This window comes from Neofelis nebulosa, chromosome 18, assembly GCF_028018385.1.
Source record: "Neofelis nebulosa isolate mNeoNeb1 chromosome 18, mNeoNeb1.pri, whole genome shotgun sequence".
Classification (NCBI taxonomy): Eukaryota; Metazoa; Chordata; class Mammalia; order Carnivora; family Felidae; genus Neofelis; species Neofelis nebulosa.
In genome coordinates this window covers 25,534,954-25,552,875 of record NC_080799.1, presented here as the reverse complement: position 1 = coordinate 25,552,875, position 17,922 = coordinate 25,534,954, and the positions used below count along the sequence as shown (strand labels likewise).

Here is a 17,922-nt window from a genome sequence, read left to right as displayed (position 1 = left end):
CATAGCATTGTCTCAAATATTTTTCAGTGCTCTGTCTTAAAAACATGGTATTGCTTGGACTTTTCCATAACATTTAAAATCACAGTAGGCTATTTGTAGTTACATTTTGGGGGAGTCAAAAACCACACGTGGATTTTCGGCTGCACAAGAGGGTCAGCACCCCAACCCCCACACTGTTGATGCTGGTGCTGTTCCTCTGCGGATTCACTTTTGATTCTGAGGTTTTGCGCTAAAATGGCTTCCGACTTTCTCATTTCCCTTAAGTTCAAAACTTAGCGTAGTGGGTGCAAGTATCTGACTGTTCTTGGGGTCTCCCCTTGGGGTCTCCCGTGGAGTTGGCAGATGGGTGATATGTTGAAGCATTCATCAGTTTATCATAAATGGCTTTCCTTTTATTTCTTTTGGACTTAGAGCATTGTACTGACTTTTTAAAAAGTGATGTGCGAGGGCGCCTGGGTGACTCAGTCAGTTAAGCATCTGAGTCTTGGTTTCGGCTCAGGCCATGATCTCTGGGTTTGTGAGTTTGACCCCCGCGTCAGGCTGCACAGAGACATCGTGGGGCCTGCTTTGATTCTCTCTTCCCTGCTCCCTCTCCGCTCCTCCCTTGCTCCTGCTCTCTCTCTCTCTCTCTCAAAATAAATAAATTGATTTAAAAATCTTTATAAAAATATTTGCTATAAAAATATTTGCTATATTTGATGTCTGAGAAGTTGGGAATCGCTGACCCGATAAAAATCCTTTAATGACATCAAAGGGCTGAGATAGTCACCTTCATATCTGATCGGCCCCACTGCCCAGTCCCCTCTTCCTAATCTTACCTAATACTCAGGCAAGAATCTGGCAATTCCTTAAACGTGACATGCTTATTCACCCCTCAGTGTGTAGAGGCTGTGGTCTTGGCCTGGGATGCTCCCCATCCCTGCTCATACGTGTAGGACCACCGACTCATTCTTCAAAACTCAGTTTATATGCTACTGGCTGGATTCCTCCGCTGACAATGAAGTGGTCCTTACCTCACTCACTGCATCTTGTAGAAAATAATAGTGATGGTGATAAGAAAAGCAGCCAGAATTGATTAAGCACAGCTGTGCGAATGCTGCATTCCACCCTTCCCAGGTATGAGCTCAGCCATCTATGGATATATACTCTTATCGCCCAGTTAGGGAGTTTGTCCCCGTTCTAAGGATTGCTGAGCGGTGAAGCCAGTGGCACAGCTCCTGAGCTTGAATCCTAAACACATCTGTCTCTGAACACCTCCCCATATGGACCATCTCTGTATTGTTATCTGACGAGTGAATTTCCCCATTATTGGGTGGCACATCGTGGGGGGCATCATGAGTCTTTTCACTCCCAGACCTCCAGAGTGGAGTCACACACTGGGAATAAGTCCATGCCCAAATCGCTTATGGTTGAAAATCACCCTTAGGAGTCTTATTAGTTTCCAATTATTGCTGCAAAAAATCACCAGAAGGTAGTGGCTTGAAACGATGCAGGGTTATTATCTTACAGTTCTGGAAGTCACAAGTTCTAAATGGGTCTCCCTGGGCTAACATTAAGGTGACAGCACGGCTGAATTCCTTTCGGATGCTCTAGGGTAGAATGCGTTCATTTCTGTTCCCAGCTTCTAGAAGCTGCCTGCTTTCCTTGGTTTGTGGGCCCTTTTACTCCATCTTCAAAGCCAGCAACATTGGTCCAAATCCTTCTCATGCTGGTTCTCTTTTCGGATTCTCTCTTCACTTTTAAAGACCTTTGTGGTTGCAATGATCTCACTCAGACACTTCAGGGAAAATCTCCCAATTTTTTTTTTAATTTTTTTTTCACATTTATTTATTTTTGAGACAGAGAGAGACAGCATGAACGGGGGAGTGTCAGAGAGAGAGGGAGACACAGAACCTGAAACAGGCTCCAGGCTCTGAGCAGTCAGCACAGAGCCCGACGCGGGGCTTGAACTCACATACCGCGAGATCGTGACCTGAGCCGAAGTCGGACGCTTAACCGACTGAGCCACCCAGGCGCCCCATTTTTTTTTTTTAATTTTTTTTTTTTTTAAATCTCCCAATTTTAAGGAGAGCTGACTGGCAACCTTCATTCTGTTTGTAAACTCAATTGTCTTTTGGCCATGTAACTTAACATATTCACAGGTTCTGAGGATTAGAAGGTGCCCATCCTTGAGGGGGACATTCTGTTCCCCGTAGGAATCCCTGAAATTGCCCACAGAAGTACAGTATACTGAGAAACAGCCGAGGACACAGTGGTTCAAGGCATGGATTCTGGAGCAAGATTATTTGCCTTCAAGTCCTGTCTCTGCCACTTGAGCCATATTAATCTTAGACAAGTTCCCTGTGTCTCAATTTTGCCATCTGTAAAATGGGATGAAAACAATAGTGCCCACTTTACAGGTTTGTAAACACTTAGAATGATGTAGGAGGTGCTATATATATTACAAAATATATTCAGTTTTACGGGCCTGGCCGACATTGGAACAAGACTAGTGTCCCGCCGACCCTCAGACAAGATGTTGGCTCGACTCTTGCCCACCTCCGAGGTTCCTCAGAAATGGGAAATAACTCCAGTGTCTTGTTTTACTCTCACTCTTGGTCATGTGCTCCTGAAGTGGGATGGGATGATGAAACCATCTGTACTGTTCACAGTTTGTTCTTAGTATTTTGCCGAGTGAGTGGCTGAGTTGCTAAAAAGTAGCTGTTGATTTGATGTGACTTCAAATCATTCGTTTGCTGAATGAATGAGTGAATGGATGGATGGATGGGTGGATGGGTGGGTGGATCTGCCTTCCTGGGAGATCTGTCCCCACTACACATGTCTCCACAGGTGTCCTTTCGCTTGCTCCAAGGAGGTAGCCGCGCAGAGGGTGCTGGCATCTGACCCGCTTTTGCACTTCCCGCAGGATTGAAAGTTTGCTCAGGACCATGGAGAGCAGCTCCGGCAGTCCTCAGCCCATGGAGTCCGATCCCCTGGAGGCTTTTCCCCAGAGGAGCCTGGAGCCAGGTGACATCGCGGTGTTGGTTCTGTACTTCCTCTTCGTCCTGGCTGTTGGACTTTGGGTAAGCCAGGCCAGAGGAGGCAGAGGAAGAAACTCGCCCAAGGTCGTAAAGCAATTAGAACTTTAAACTTGTAAAAATACAGAGTTGACCGTGGGTCAGGTGCTATCTTAGGCACTTCCATCTCATGCTATGTCATGTAATTTGCACAGATGTCTATGAAGACATGGGTACTGCTGTACCCATTTTATAGATAAGGACACTGAGGCTCAAAAATGGAAACTCTTTGTATGTTAGTAAGTTAGCACAGCTGGGTTAGAATCCATATCTCCTTCACTTTGAAGCCCATATTCTTTTTTCTTTTTTAAAGGAAGCTTTTTAAAACAATTTTTTTAGGGGCGCCTGGGTGGCGCAGTCGGTTAAGCGTCCAACTTCAGCCAGGTCACGATCTCGCGTTCCGTGAGTTCGAGCCCCGCATCAGGCTCTGGGCCGATGGCTCAGAGCCTGGAGCCTGTTTCTGATTCTGTGTCTCCCTCTCTCTCTGCCCCTCCCCCGTTCATGCTCTGTCTCTCTCTGTCCCAAAAATAAAATAAAAAAAAACGTTGAAAAAAAACCAAACAAACAATTTTTTTAATGTTTTTTATTTTTGAGAGAGAGAGAGACAGAGTGTGAGCAAGGACAGGGGAGGGACAAAGAGACACGGAGAGACACACAACTCAAAGTGGGCTCCAGGCTCCATGCCTTCAGCACAGAGCCCGACACGGGGCTTCAACCCACAAACTGTTGAGATCATGACCTGAGCTGAAGTCGGACGCTTAGCCGACTGAGCCACCCACGCGCCCCAGTTTTTTGGGTTTTTTTTTTTTTTTTTTTAAGGCAATACAGTCACAGCGTTCAAATAAAAGCAACTTAGGGGGGGTCTGGGTGGCTCAGTTGGTTGAGTGTCCCGACTTTTGTTCTTGGCTCAGGAGTCATGATCTCAAGGTTTGTGAGTTCGAGCCCTGAGTCAGATTCTGCACTGATAGCCCGGAGCCTGCTTTGGGTTCTCTCTCTCCCTTTCTCTCTGCCCTTCCCCCACTCTCTCTCTCTCTCTCAAAATGAATAAACACTAAAAAAAAGAAAAGAAAAGAAAAGAAATAAATAAACATTAAAAAAAAACATAGTGAAAATTTCACTACTACCCTTCCCTTCACGAGTAACCACTGTTGTAACCTTGTTTGTACATTAATTTCAGTTTCCTTATGGAAATCCAAGCAAATATTATCATGTATATTTACCTCTTTCTTAAATAGGAAGTAGGTTATTATACTGTTGTTTTTTTACCTTGCTGTTTTTCACCTATCATGATCTCTGGGATATCTTTTCATATCAGTGCATAGAAGCTTCCTTGTCTTTTTAAAAGTTGCACAGGATTGGGGTGCCTGGGTGGCTCCGTTGGTTGAGCATAGAACTTTGGCACAGGTCATGATGTTACGGTCTGAGAGTTCAAGCCCTGTGTTGGGCTCTGTGCTGACAGCACGGAGCCTGCTTGGGATTCTCTCTCCCTCTGCCCCTCTCCCCCACTCACGCTCCCTCTCTCTAAAAAAATTGCATTTATCTTACAATAAATGAGGCTGGACACCCTTACATATGTTTAAAGACCACTTCATTCCATTCTGTGATGCACGGTTTCATATATTTTTCCCATTTTCATTAGGTTCTTGTTCTTTTACTTACCAACTTCTGGGAATTCTTTATTCTTTTAAAGTTCTTATTTGTTTACGTAATCTCTACACCTGGCATGGGGCTCAGACTCGTGACCCCAAGATCAAGAATGACATGCCCCTCCTCTGACTGAGCCAGCCAGGTGCCCCTAGGAACTCCTTCCATGCTCAGAACATGAGTAATTTTGGGATAAGGATGCTGAAGAGAAGATACTGCTATCTGGGTTTTAGGCCATTTGGTACAAAAGACTTGAAAGCTGAGCCCCAAGGTGTCCCCACTTTGCTCCAACTATTTATACATCATTTTTCTACTCCTACCCCTTAGCTTTTCCTCCTCCAAGTCAACAAGGGGATGCAAGTGCTGGACGTTCCAAAGACCTTTCTCTGCACACTCCCCTGCCCTCCGCTCTTAGCAGGACATAGTGAGACGGAGGAGACATTGTTGAGAGTAAGAGTTTTCGTGTCAGACAGCCTTGGGGTCAGGGTTAAGTTAGGGTGAGGTTGGAGGCACTGGGAATCGGTATTTTCACAAGAGGACCAGGAGTCTCTGATATATTACTAGTTTGGGAGCCCTGGATTTAGATAATCCCTTTCAAGGAGTTCTTTATTTAAAAAAAAAAATTAAGTTTATTTATTTATTTTGAGAGAGAGAGAGAGAGAGAGAGAGACAGAGAATCCCAAGCAGGCTCCACGCTGTCAGCACAGAGCCCAATGTGGGGCTCGAACTCATGAACCGTGAGATCATGATCTGAGCTGGAGGACACTTAACCTGCTGAGCCACCAAGGTGCCCCGGGAGTTCTTTATTTTACTTTATTTTATTTTTTATTTATTTATTTTTTATTATTAAAAAAAAATTTTTTTTAATGTTTATTTATTTTTGAGACAGAGAGAGACAGAACATGAACGGGGGAGGGTCAGACAGAGAGGGAGACACAGAATCTGAAACAGGCTCCAGGCTCTGAGCAGTCAGCACAGAGCCCGACGCGGGGCTCGAACTCACGGACCGTGAGATCATGACCTGAGTGAAATCGGACGCTTAACCGACTGAGCCACCCAGGCGCCCCTGGAGTTCTTTATTTTAAAAAAATACTTCCTGTGTCAGGAATGAGCCGGAATGACCCTCAGGTTCTGTTTTCTATAGCAAGGTCATTTGCAGGGATGAAAAGGTACCATTTCCTGCCATGTCCTATCCAGTAAGAATCCCCTCACCAGCGTTCGCACCCAGGCTCAGAGACGTGCAACTGCTTGCCAAGATCAGACAAGCCACTTAGCAGCCGAAATGTGTCTATTCGAACACCTTCGATGCTTAGAAGCTCACTCCTTCTAAAGACGGTTTTGTTGGCCGGTTAAGGACATGGGCTCCCAAGGCTGACCTGGACCTGAATTCCCGGCACTTCCGCTCTCAGGAAACAATGGCACTAGAGTGACTTTACTTCTGAGTCTCATTTTCTTCATCTGTTAGATGGGCCTCATGATACCAACTTCATAGGAGTTTGTAAGGATTAACATGAGCTAAAGCGCAGAGATGCTTAGGGGCGTCTGATGGCTGTGCTCCTGTGACACTATGTAGCACTAACACTCAATAAATGGTGCCCCTTATGAGCTATCCTAGCGATGAGCAGGGGTTGTATTGACCTGAAGAATTTGTCTCCTCTAAAGCATTCAAATTAAAATCTTAAAAACCGTGGGTCCAAAGCACCCTATATTTGCTGTCCAGATCTGGCCTGCTGGACTCCCAGTTGGTTTTCCATGGCTTTGGCACTTCGGGATGCCTCTGACTGTTACCCACCCTTCTTCTTTGTTTCAGTCCACAGTGAAGACCAAAAGAGACACAGTGAAAGGCTACTTCCTAGCTGGAGGGGACATGGTGTGGTGGCCAGTAAGTGGTCTTTGGTTCAATTGAAGTCGCTTCTTCACATGCTGATGGTCTGTCTAGCCTTTGGTCTCTCAGGACCCGGGTTGCACGTTGTGTGAAGCCACGGTCTAGAGAAGGCTTAGCTCCAACTCAATCAGTTAGGCTGGTTTCAGGTATGGTTGAGTGCAAGGGCTCAAGTGATATCATTAGGACCTGGTTTCCATCCCTCCCTCTCTTCCTCTCTTTAACCTTTCCTTCCTCCCTCCCTCTTTCCCTCCCTCTCTCCCTTCCTTCCTTCCTTCCTTCCTTCCTTCCTTCCTTCCTTCCTTCTTTCCTTCCTTCCTTCCTTCCTCCCTCCCTTCCTCCCTCCTTCCCTCCCTTCTTTCCTCCCTTCCTCCCTTCCTCCCTCCCTCCCTTCTTTCCTCCCTTCCTCCCTCCCTCTTTCCCTCCCTCTCTCCCTTCTTTCCTTCCTTCCTCCCTTCCTCCCTTCCTTCCTTCCTTCCTTCCTTCCTTCTTTCCTTCCTTCCTTCCTCCCTCCCTCCCTCCCTCCTTCCCTCCCTCCTTCCCTCCCTTCTTTCCTCCCTTCCTCCCTTCCTCCCTCCCTCCCTCCCTCTCTTCCTTTCCTCCGTATCAATTTCTCTTCTTCTGGATGAGCGCTGTTCCCCAAACAGAGTCAACTTCATGGCAACAGGATGGCAGAGTTTGCTCTAAGCTTCTCATCCTCTCAAGTCCCAGTGCACGGAAGAGCATGGAAAATATCTCATCTCCGAATGTGTCCCATGCCCACCTCTGTGCCAGTCACTGTGACCAGGGTAGTTTGATGTGCTAATTGGCTCAAGCCTGGGTCACACACTCAATGCCTGAGCTGGGGCGGGGGGTGGGGGGGGGTGGAGCTTGGAAACTGTCCTCAAGCATATGCGATGAGATGGGAAGGGGCTAGAAAGCGTTACTGGGACAAGGCGGAATGGATGTTGAAAACACAAATAACAAACACAGCAGTCCAATTGGTGTTTTCTTTTCGAGTGGACCTCAGGGCATTGCCAAATACAGCATGCACGTGCACACACACATACACACACACACACACGCACCCAGGTGTGTATGGGCCTGCCTACGTCATGGATGGTCAGGGATAATAGTTTACTTAGAATCTCCTGAAATAAGAGTGGAATCTTTGAACTAAGAAGAGGAAGGACTGCTCCCATTCGCACTGAGTCCAAAAGATGTAGGGTTTAAGGTGCAGACAGACAAGTGGTATCTGAGCCCCTGATCAGTGAAATGTGTCGAGACAATGACCATACTGTTCTCAAAAGGTACCAACGACATGCTTTGCATTATATGTTCAACAAATTCCCTAAAAATATATATTCACCAAGGAGGATGTCTGGCACTGTGTCCAACACATCAGTAAGCTGGTCTTCACCCTCAAGGAGCTTGTATTCGAGTGTTTCCCAAAGTATGAGTAACAGTCGCTCTAAGATTTTCCAGCTGCACACTGACATAGCATTAAATAACTTCAGATAGCATAGTGTGAACATCATCCCTTTCCTATTCTACGTCACTCCTCCTGACTGCATAAAAGAAAAAGTCACAGTTTGGTGCTAATATACCTTCATCAGTCTTTCATCGCTGACCAAGCTCTATGTTTAATCAAGAGACTATAGGCCTCAGTGAGAGAAACTAGCTAGGATTTAGTAACGGAGATGGTGTCCCAGTTCCAGATTCTTAGGAGAGAAAATGTCATTTACCTACTTTGGGCCAAGTAACTGGGGTGTCTGGTTCAATCTGTTGAGACCAGGGATTGGGGCCATTGAGTATAGGCTTGGCCACTTAATGTTCTACCAGAAGGAGAACTATTTACTTTGCCAAGGTAGAAACAGAACTGGGATATATAACAAAGGCTTCCTGATTCTCCTCATGAAGCACCTTCCACAATACCTGTCATCCTTTCCCCCAGGGACGATGCATACAGTTGTTCGTGTTGTGCACTGCACTACCCTATGGGGTATGATTCACATTTTAGGCATCATAAAGATGCATACTTACTGTGCCAATAACTGATAGATGGAAGTAAGAGAGTTTGGGGGAAGACGAGTCTTTCTAATTTGAAAAAAAGGAAGATGCCAGCTGGGCTAGGGATGGCCCTGCCTTCTCTATTTCTCCTTCTGTCTTGGTCCCTTTGGAGCACGGGAAGAACTGGGGGTGGGGAGAAGATACTGTAGACCTTGGCTCCAGGATCTGACTTGTCTGTCTCCCTACAGGTGGGTGCGTCATTGTTTGCCAGCAATGTCGGAAGTGGGCATTTTGTAGGCCTGGCAGGGTCGGGTGCTGCTGCGGGCCTTTCCGTAACTGCTTATGAGTTGAATGTAAGTATCTTACCAGGGGTGTCTACAGCTCACCCTTTGCCCAGTAGGTGACCCTGGGGGACAGTGTGAATGCCCCGTACTTGTAAAAATGGAGCAGTACTTCACGAGGAGACAAGCAGGAAGCATCAAGGGTACCCCTCGCCAGCTAAAACTAGTTTGACCCGCAGGCTTCTGGCTTGCGTGGGTGTGCCCGGTGCTGGCCGGTAAGGTCAGGACCCTAATAATAAACCACTGTGTGGGAGAAGAGGGCTCCGAATCCCTTCCCTGCGGATGCAGAAGCCAGAAGGTGTCCCGGGACCAGAGGGATTTTCTGTGTATCACAAAAAGCAGGTGACATCTGTGGTGTGGTGCTTTGACCTATCTTGCCCGGATGCCCAAGAGCGAGGACGCACTGTCCTATGGCGCACGGCTCGTGAAGGATATGATTTTCACTGAGGAGGAGGGCTTGCACTGTTAGTGGTGATTTTCATCCTCATAGTGACTAACTTTCTTTGAAACAAACGATTTACTTATTTATTTATTTATTTTATTTACAGATAAGCTCTATGCCTAACATGGGGCGTGACCTTACAACTCCTAGATCAAGAGTCATATGCTCCACTGACTGAGCCAGCCAGTTTATTTATTTTGAGAGAGAGAGAGAGAATGTGAGCAGGGGAGTGGCAGAGAAAGAGAGAGAGAATCCCAAGCAGACTCTGCACCATCGGTGTAGAACCCACTGCAGGTCTTGAACTCGTGAACTCTGACCTGAGCCGAAAGCAAGAGTTGGACACTTAACCTACTGAGCCACCCAGGCGCCCTGTGACTAATATTTTTAAAGTGCTCATTCTACCCTGCGGCCTACACTACACGCGTTACCGTATGGTGGGATCCCTTACAAAGCCCAGCCTGGCTCAACGAGGGAGGGGATACGCCTAGAGGAAGGGGGAGGACGTGAGGTTTAGGGTGACACCGGATGAGGAGTGACGGAAAAGCTTCTATTTCCACTCTTCCCTCCTTCGTCCCCTTCTGCCACTTAAACGTGGAAATATGATGGTCCAGGGAGGGTGAGGTACGCAGACTGAACCAGAGGTGGAGCCAGGCCTGGCTACCTCCAGGGGCAGAGGGAGATCCAGATGAGCGCCTTGAGGTTGGTGGGAGCCGAGTCCTGACTCTCTTTTCCCCGGGCAGGGCTTGTTCTCCGTGCTGATGTTGGCCTGGATCTTCCTGCCCATCTACATCGCTGGTCAGGTGAGTGTGGGGGAGTTGGGGTGCCGTGGGCTGAGAAACCCTTTGGAAGGGTCACCCCTGCATTCCCTTCTTCCCCCCTGACGACCTCCCTTAGTCCCCGGGAGGTCTGTCCTTGCATGGCAAGGGACGCCGCACAGGTGAGACCAGGGGAGCCCCGCCCTTGGCAGCTCCCACCTGGTGACCGATGATGAAGATGCACACAGGCTGGAGGAGACGGGAGCCCAGAAGCATCTCTTTTCAATGCGAACACACCGGTGTGAGGCTCGTGGTGTCTTTGACATGTGTAGGCGGTAACATATTACGGTTTTTCTTCCTTTGCACACAGAGCTGTAAAAACTGAGTTCTTTCTGGCAGATGCGAAGGGTCAAAATGTTTGTTCCCAAATAACAATGCTGCTTTAGACTTAAGATATCTATCTATCTATATCTCTATATCTATATCTATCTATATATGTATATACACATACATACATACATATGTGTATATGTTTTTAAGTTTATTTATTTTGAGAGAGAGAGAGAGCATGAGCAGGGAGAGAGAGAATCCCAAGCAGACTTCATGCTGTCATGCTGTCCGTGTAGAGCCCAAGACAGAGCCCGAACTCACCAAATGTGAGATCATGACAGCTGAAATCAAGAGTCGGACATTTATGGGGCGCCTGGGTGGCTTAGTCGGTTAAGCGTCCAACTTTGGCTCAGGTTGTTTGAGCCCCACGTCGGGCTCTGTGCTGACAGCTCAGAGCCTGGAGCCTGCTTCGGATTCTGTGTCTCCTTCTCTCTCTGCCCCTACCCTGCTCTTGCTTTCTCTCTCGCTCTCTCTCTTTCTCTCAAAGATTAAACATTAAAATTAAAAGCAAAAAAGAATCGGACGTTTAACTGACTGAACCACCAGGCACCCCTGCTTTAGACTATTTTGAAAAAGTAGTTTAAAAAATTGTTTCTGATCTGACAGCTTTATGTCACTCATACTGTCTAGATTTATTTCTGCTCCAAAGGTTCTACCACACGGGGGAAGATCATACTCAGGACCATTCATAAGGCAAGAACTGATTTTAACTTTTGATTATGGCAATTAAAAACTACACAAAGTAGGGGCGCCTGGGTGGCTCAGTTGGTTAAGCGTCCAACTCTTGATACTGGCTCAGGTCATGATCTCACAGTTTGTGAGTTCAACCCTTGCATCAGGCTCTGTGCTGACCGTGTGGAGCCTGCTTCGGATTTTCTCTCTCTCTCTCTCTCTCTCTCTCTGCCTTCCCCTGCTCTCTCACTCTCTCTTAAATAAATAAACTTAGAAGAATATTTAAAGAAACTTAAAAGAAAAAATCTACCCACCCCATTTTTATTGGGAAATAAATACATTGAAAACGTGATAAAACACAGATGCACAGCTTAATAAACTATCGTAAAATAAACACCCGGATCAAGACATAAAACCTAACCTCCCCTGTGTGCCTTTAGCACGTGACCATGCCTTCCTTTCTCCTTGAAGTTCATCGAGTTAACTCCTTTGCTTTTCTTTGCAGGTTTCATTATGCATAATTAGACAGTTGGTTTAATTTACTTTTGAAAAAACGTATACGGGATCAGGGTAACATATTCTTTCATTAGTTGATGTGTTAATTTTTTTTTTTTTTTTTTTTTTTTTTTTTTTTTTTTTTTTTTGCTGTGTAGTTTTCTGTAGTGTGACTACAGCCCATGTGTCCATGTGTTTGTCCATTCTTTTGTTCGTGGGCATTTAGGTTGTTCCCAGTGTTAGGCTGTGATGACTAATGCTCCCGTGAGCATTTATACAAGTGTCCTGAGGCATGTAAACAGGTGTTTATGGAGAGTGTCTACCTATGAGTGTCTGGGCTATTGGGTATGTTTGTCTGGCTTTGCTACATACTCCCCCAATATCCCCCAGAGTATTTCTATCAGCTTAGAGTCCCACCAGCAGTGTCTGCAAATTCCCTTGGCTCCATTGCTTCACATCCTTGCCAACACTTGGTATTTTCCAACTTTAAAATTCTTGCTAATCTCAATGCGCTTTCGACTGACAATTCTATTTTTATTTTTTTTGGCCCTTTGGATTTCCTCTTTGGGGAAGTCACTTGTCTGGGGCTTTTGCCAACCTTTTTTAAAATTATTATTAGGTGAGGGGCGCCTGGGTGGCTCAGTCGGTTGAGCATCCAACTTCAGCTCAGGTCATGATCTCGCGGTCTGTGAGTTCGAGCCCCGCGTCGGGCTCTGAGCTGTCAGCTCAGAGCCTGGAGCCTGTTTCAGATTCTGGGTCTCCTCTCTCCCTCTGCCCCTCCCCCCACTCTTGCTCTGTCTCTCTCTGTCAAAAATAAATAAACATTAAAATAAATAAATAAAATTATTATTAGGTTATAGAGCTTCTTATTGATTTGTAGAGGTTCTTTATATATTCTGGAAACAAGCCCTTGGGGTGGTTTTATGTGTTGCAAATGTATATATCTATCTTTTTCTACTCTGTGGTTTGCCTTTCCAGTCTCTTAATGATGTTTTTGATACACAGTTCTCAACTGCAATGTAGTCACATTTATCACTTTTTCCTGTCTTTCATGTTCTGTTTAAAAAATATTTTCCTACTCCAAGGTCATAAAGATATTTTCCTATATTGTCTTTTAGAACTTTTCACATTTAAGTCAATTATCCATGTAATACTGATTTTTGTCCACCGTAGTTTGAGAATGGGATAATGCTAACGCCACCCATCAGGAAACTTACAGACCAGTTCATTCATTCATTGATTGAAGATGCGTTTATTGAGCCAAATGTCAGCTGCATGCCAGGTCCCATCAGTTCCCCATCCTCACCTCGTGATGTGACCATTACAATGCTTTCCCTTCTTGCTGGAAATTTCTTTTTCATTCACAGGGAGGTTACCTCCTGTTCATCTTTCAAATCCTACTTTAAGCAATAGTTCCTCCAAAAAGCCCCTCTGACCTCCCTGATGAGGTTAAATTTCCTTCTTCATCATATCGTGGCCTTTGCTGCTTTGCATTAGCTCATGTGGCTATGAAACTCAGATGTCTCCCAATAGACTGTGTGCCTCTTCTAGTAAACCAAGCTTTCTCAGTCTCAGGGGGTACTCTGCATTATAGGGTGTTCGCAGCATGCCTGGTCTCTACCAAGTAGATGCTCGCAGCACCCCACACCTTAAATTGTGACAGCCAAGTCGTCTCCAGGCATTGCCAAACGTTCCCTAGGGAGGTACAAAATCGTCCTTGGTTGAAAACCACTTTCCTAGACTGTGTGCGTCTCCCATTTGATTGTAAGCTCTAGGAGAGTGGGAACCATTTCTGTTCTCTCCTAGAGTTGTGCCTAGTACACAGGAGATGTGCAATTAAATATTGTTGAAATAACTCAGCAGCAGGGTCTTTGATGGATTCAGAAGGAAGAACATGAGGAATGAGCTAACACCCAAGAGAAGAGGCACTGGTTAGGGACCAGAAGTCTTGGTCAGATCCCAAAGCATCACCAGAGTTAGCAAGTGAGAGGGCTGTACTGATGAACATTTGGGGCGTCGGAGGTGAATGGGGTCCTGGGGCTGACGAGGCCCAGGTGTGGGTCAGGGAAGTGGGGGCTGGAGCAGAAATGCCCCATTCTTGCCGGGGCTGAGCAGACTGAGACACCATGCAAGGTGTCCCATGTGGGTTCTCTGCATTGTCCCTGTGGCTGCTTCCACACTGGGGAAGGGTCTCCAAGAAAAGGAAGACCTTGAAGGAGCTGGAATCCCCTTGAGTCCTGGGCAGGGCCCTGGGGAAGGCTGGAGGTAAGGGGCGGGGGTTTCGGAGGAAGAGGGAGGGGATTTACAGGAGGAGGAAGTATGGCAGTCTGGATGGAATGGGGTGGGGGAGACAGTATGCAGGTCCCGGAAGCCCCTTGCCGTCCTCTGCCCCAGGAAATGGGGGGTCTGGGAGGGAGGGGCCCCACAAGCAGCGAGGCCTCAGGAACTAGGGTACTCATCCCCCCAGGGCAGCAGTCATTTACTGCATTTATTTCTTTTTTTTTTTTTTTTTTTTTTTTTTTTTCAACGTTTTTTATTTATTTTTGGGACAGAGAGAGACAGAGCATGAACGGGGGAGGGGCAGAGAGAGAGGGAGACACAGAATCGGAAACAGGCTCCAGGCTCCGAGCCATCAGCCCAGAGCCTGACGCGGGGCTCGAACTCACGGACCGCGAGATCGTGACCTGGCTGAAGTCGGACGCTTAACCGACTGCGCCACCCAGGCGCCCCTACTGCATTTATTTCTTATTCTTTTTTTTTTTTTTTTTTAGTAGGCTCCACGTCCAACGTGGGCTCGAACTCATGACCCTGAGATCAAGAGTCGCATGCTCTACCAACTGAGCCAGCCAGGCGCCCCTGCATTTACTTCTTTTTTAACATTCACCCAGCTACAACCAGAGGGTGGTTCCTGTGCTGCCTGTGGGCCGTCCCTCACCTCTTCGGCTCTGTCTGTCTGTCTTTCTCAACCTTGCTTGCTGGCAGATTGCCTTTTTAGCTCCTTGACAGCTTAACAGCTGTGGTCACAGACAGTAAATCTGCCAGGGAAGCCCGTTCCTCTCAACTGAATGGACTGAGGCTCTTCGTGTCCTCTTTAATCAGCTATCACACCATCACCACGGGCACATCCGTTCAGTACTGGTTGAATGTCCCCATGCGTTATTCCTTGATAGAGTGTCAGTGCATGTGCTTCTGGAAAATCTCTGTTGTGGGTACCTTGCTGCAAAACCAGGGGAAGACATGAGAGTCAGAGTTCCAGATTGTTCTCTGGGGGAGATGGGCAGGAAAGAGAAGCTTTTTTTCTTTTTTCCTATTTGAAAATGCCCATTTATTCCTGGAGTTCTTTTTTTTTGTTTGGCCAATATTTTATTGTGAGAAGACGTTCAAGCATACATCGAAGTGGAAATAATTTTGCACCATACACCCTTGGGTTCTTGAATACCCAGATTACCATTAGCCATTTACAATTCTTATTTATTTATTAAATTTTTTTTAATGTTTATTCATTTTTGAGAGACAGAAAGAGACGGAACATGAGTGGGGAGGGGCAGAGAGAGAGAGACACAGAATCAGAAGCAGGCTCCAGGCTCTGAGCTGTCAGCACAGAGCCTGACGCGGGGCTCGAACCCAAGAGGTGAGATCATGACCTGAGCAGAAGTCGGATGCTTAACTGACTGAGCCACCCAGGTGCCCCAACTATTTACTATTCTTGAACCGAGTCTAGCCATCTAGTCTTTCCCAGTATCCCTTCACAATCTGACCTCGAAATGGATGGTTTGCCATTCATGAGCTTGTGGTGGGGGACCTGTTAATTTTCTCCTCCCTGGGTTAGACTTGGGGATACCCAAGCAGCAACAGCCTGGAGGAGAGGCTGCAAACATTTCTGCAAATATCTTTATAACTGGGTCCTTCCCCATCCCAAGATCTAGTACCTCACAGAAGAGCCATTGGTTTGATGTCGCAGTGTCTCAGCTGCAAGTCTGGGGCTAGAGTACAGTGAGGGTGAGGAGATTGGGAAAGAACATGCCAAACCCTCAACAGTGGTTTTCAGTAGCACACCCCAGTCACTTGGGTGCCCATATGGTAATGACATCTGACTTTGGACCACCCAGCCTGGGGCATAGGGAGCCGCCATGATTCAGTGCCCCCCCTCATCTTTCTGCCAACCCTGGAGCCTGCTATTAGAATCCCCTGCTTTTGCTGGTAACCTGCCCAAAGATTTAAATTTTGTTTTAATGTTTATTTTTGAGAGAGAGATACAAAGCATGAAATGGGGAGGGACAGAGAGACAGAGAGAGAGAGAGAGGGAGACACAGAATCTGAAGCAGGCTCCAGGCTCTGAGCTGTCAGCACAGAGCCCGACGCGGGGCTCAACCTCACAACATGGGATCATGACCTGATCTGGAGTAGGACAGTTCACCGAGTGAGCCACCCAGGTGCCCCCTGACCAAAGGATTAGAATAGAGCAATTCCCCAAAGTTTGGAACCTGGACGAATGGAGATTCTTGAGATGCTTTTAGGTGTCAGACATGGGACCCGCCACACTGAGTCACGTGGTGGAGTTACTTCCTTTTCTGTTGTCTTTCACTTGTTTGATGAGCTCAAGGGGGAAGCCTTACATTGGTCCTAGCCTGTCTTCAAGACCAATCCAACACTTCTCCAGCATTCTTTTTCTTTTTTAAATGAGTAGGCTCAGGGTCCAGAGTCTTTGGTGTTCCCAGAAAGGAATAGAAAATAATGAATTGTTTTACTACCCGGTGTTTATTTTACTACCCGTTGTTTATTTTTGCTGGTTCTCTTAAATTTAGGGTTGATTTTCCATTTATGATGGTGAATTGAAGTTTAGGTAAATGTATTTAACTGTTTAGGTGAGCTGGTTGAAAGGAAAACATTAAGTAACTAATAAGAGATAGCAAACTTTGGGATAGGATTGGTAGTTGGGTACATCCCCCTGCACAGTTCCTCCCCAATTCCTCCACACCCCACCCCTCTGCCCCCATTTTCTCCTCCTTTCTTAGGCCTATGATCAAGAAGGCCATTGGTGCTGCTGAGTTTGGGGAGGAGGGAAGGGCCAGTGCCCTGAGACCATGTGCCCAAAGTCAGGTATGTGGTGACCACTGAGCTCTGGCCCCTAGGTCACCACGATGCCAGAATACCTGAGGAAACGCTTTGGTGGCAACAGGATCCCCATCATCTTGGCTGTGCTCTACCTGTTTATCTACATCTTCACCAAGATCTCGGTAAGGTGGGGACATAGCCCAGCCGTGTACCTGTGGCATGGTGAGAAGATCAACGACAGCCACTGCTTGGGAGTGTGTCCTCCCTGTGCACTTCCTCCTTCTGTTGGGCAGGCTTCTGGGAGGTTAGCAGAGGGTAGGAGGGGTGGGAGGGAGAGGACAAGCATGGGCAGAAGTTGGGAGAAGGTTCTGCCAAAGGTTCTCTGGCAACATCTCTAGACGGTGCAGGTCACCCCTTGGGTGGAGCGGTCATATTCCTCCTGGGATTAGACAGTGATCAGCTATTAATCAGATGGGCTGCGGCCGTTGAGCCTGCTCCACCTTGAACTTTGGTTGGATGGGCCAATCTCTAGAAAGAGGCCAAGAGCAGATGCCTTGCAGCCTCCAGGCCTGCCTGTGACTCAGCTGATGCTGTCTCCACTTCCAATTGGGGCTGAGGAGAGCCTGTCTCTTGTGAGGGAGTGCAGGGGGTGCAGAGGAATTCCATTCAATCCAAACAACAATAACTTGAGTCCATGCCAGCTGCAGGCTTGAAAGACAGACGTTGGATGACAGCATCCTTTCAGAATTCTGCCTCTGGGTCTGGTGGAAAGCTACGGATGTGGGGAAGCCGTCACCAGGGAAGTTATGACCAAGGAGGATTACGAACTAGAGAAAGGGGACTGGTGTTCCCGATGGATGGACTAGAGCAAGCAAAACATCGGCGACATGGATGGGCATAGCTTGTTAGGGAAGCAGGGAACTACAAACTACATGGCATAGCTTGTTAGGGAAGCAGGGAAGCAGTGAGTGAGGGAAATGAGGCCAAGGGTCAAGCAGACCATGAAGCCTGGCATGCAACTCTAACTTATTTACGTAGACGTTATCTTGGGGGCAGTAGGGGGCCACGGAAGAATTTTAATGGGCAGGAGAAGGATGATATACTCATGGCGGTATTTGATAAAGGTTGCAAAGTGGAGAATGGAGGCTAGAAAGACCGGGAGTAGCAGCAGGAGGGCCACTGAGGAGGTTGTCGTATTAGC

At 47.0% G+C, this 17,922-nt stretch overlaps 1 protein-coding gene across 2 annotated transcripts in view; it reads left to right on the top strand.

Moving 5' to 3' along the window:
* Nucleotides 1-2,874: 2,874 nt before the first annotated feature.
* The window catches only part of SLC5A11 (solute carrier family 5 member 11), a 40,062-nt gene continuing 25,014 nt past the window's right edge, over nt 2,875-17,922 (top strand). For both annotated transcript variants that reach the window (XM_058710434.1, XM_058710433.1), the window contains exons 1-5: nt 2,875-3,062; nt 6,511-6,582; nt 8,820-8,924; nt 10,095-10,154; nt 16,799-16,903. In XM_058710434.1, coding sequence (XP_058566417.1) covers nt 2,928-3,062; nt 6,511-6,582; nt 8,820-8,924; nt 10,095-10,154; nt 16,799-16,903 — 477 coding nt within the window. In that variant the 5' untranslated portion in view covers nt 2,875-2,927. The remainder of the gene's footprint in view (nt 3,063-6,510; nt 6,583-8,819; nt 8,925-10,094; nt 10,155-16,798; nt 16,904-17,922) is intronic.